Here is a 1,566-nt window from a genome sequence, read left to right on the forward strand (position 1 = left end):
CTGCTCCATCCCCCCCGGCGGGGCCACTGCCAGCAGCAGCCCCAGGAGCAGCCCCACCATGAAGAGGCCAACGCTGCGCACCAGCATGGTGACGAGCCCGCACAGGACCCCGATGCCCAGCCCAATGCCCACCGAGGCCTCCACACTCAGCTGTGTGTCCAGCACCCGTTCCTTGTAGCAAAGCATGAAGATGATGATGGAGCCGAACATCAGCCCCGTCAGGAACATGACAGCCTTGAAGCAGCGGTAGCCTGCAGAGAGACAACCGCAGTCAGGAGGTGAACGACCAGCACCCACCCGGCTCCCACTGCCCCTCTCCCTGCTTGCCCCTCCAGCCAGTGGGCTGCCCTGACTCACCAAAGAAGCAGTAGATGATGCCGAAGAGGCAGCACATGGCGCACACCACCGAGGGCACCACCTGGTAGCGACGCTCGATTTCCTGCTGGCAGCAAACCTGGCTCGTGCGGCAGCAGCTTGAACCGCAGCGTCTGCACAGTTGCAGTCATGGCTCTGGGAACTCCTGGGAGAGGCATCAATATCTCCGTTCCTGCCCCATGGCTCGACAGCAAAAATGCACCCCGGCACCTGCTCCAGCTAGTGAGAGAGAGAGAGAGAGAGAGAGAAGGGGGATGGAGGCACCGCCGGAGGCCCCGCCAGTACGTGCCCAGCAGCAATGCCCACCACTTGGCACTCAGCCACCAGAAAACCCGCTCCAGCCCCTTGCTACCCGGGTGGGAAGGAAGGGAATGGGGAAACAGCCTCACCCGCCCTGGCCCGTGGGGGCTGCAGGGGTGCAGATTGTCACCTAGAGAGCGGCTGCAGGGATGTACCGGCCCTGGGGAGCCCATCCACATCCAGAGAACTGCTGCCCGGACACAACGCTTTATAATTTGTCTGCGGCTTCAATTTCCTGCCCCAGGCTCTCCAGCACCCTTTCCCTGCTCGATTAAAGGGAGACTTCCACTACCTGGTATTTTCTGCCTGTGAAGTAATTATGCTTGGTAATTAAGTCACCCCTCAGTCTTCTATTTTTATAGGCTAAACAGATTGAGCTCTTAAAGCATGTACTCCAAGGCATTTTCTCCAATCCGCTAATCATATTTCTGGCTATTTTTCATCCCTGCTCCAACTCCTAGTGTCCTTGTAAAAACAAAGCGGGCCTCTGCACTGGATCCAGCCCTCCCACATGGACCCACGGGGCCAGAGGGGGACCAGCCCTGGCTGGCGCTGCCCCTTATCCAAAGGCTCACCCGTACCGCTGTGGCTGTGCCAGGACACCAAGCAGGCGGTCGCCAGGCCCCCCACAGCGCCTACACAGACAGAGGGGTCATAATCCCCCACAAAGACTGATCCAGCTCCAGCTTAAGCCTAATTACAGCGGCTGTTTGCTCACTCCCACCTGGAGCTGGTTCCAGCATCCCTTTGCTGCCCTGGCGCCTTTCCGGGCTTGGTTGGTTTAGGATGGGTTTATTGTCACCCGCTGACCTCGTGCCAGTGACTGTACTTCCAAGTGTTCCGTTAAAGCAGCCGGCTCGGGACGGCTGACAAAACCAGAGCACCGGGAAG

The 1,566-nt window shown here is 59.3% G+C and overlaps 1 protein-coding gene across 1 annotated transcript in view; it reads right to left on the bottom strand.

Annotated features, from left to right (window-relative positions):
* The window catches only part of TMEM198 (transmembrane protein 198), a 1,886-nt gene extending 1,353 nt beyond the window's left edge, over positions 1-533 (bottom strand). Inside the window, 3 exon segments of the mRNA XM_010163729.1 lie at positions 1-251; positions 358-452; positions 454-533. The exon segment at positions 1-251 is cut by the window's left edge and continues 3 nt beyond it. Of these exon segments, the coding sequence (XP_010162031.1) occupies positions 1-251; positions 358-452; positions 454-533 (426 nt within the window).
* Between the last annotated feature and the right edge of the window lie 1,033 nt (positions 534-1,566).

Source organism: Antrostomus carolinensis, unplaced genomic scaffold, assembly GCF_000700745.2.
Source record: "Antrostomus carolinensis isolate BGI_N321 unplaced genomic scaffold, ASM70074v2 scaffold33272, whole genome shotgun sequence".
Taxonomy (NCBI): domain Eukaryota; kingdom Metazoa; phylum Chordata; class Aves; order Caprimulgiformes; family Caprimulgidae; genus Antrostomus; species Antrostomus carolinensis.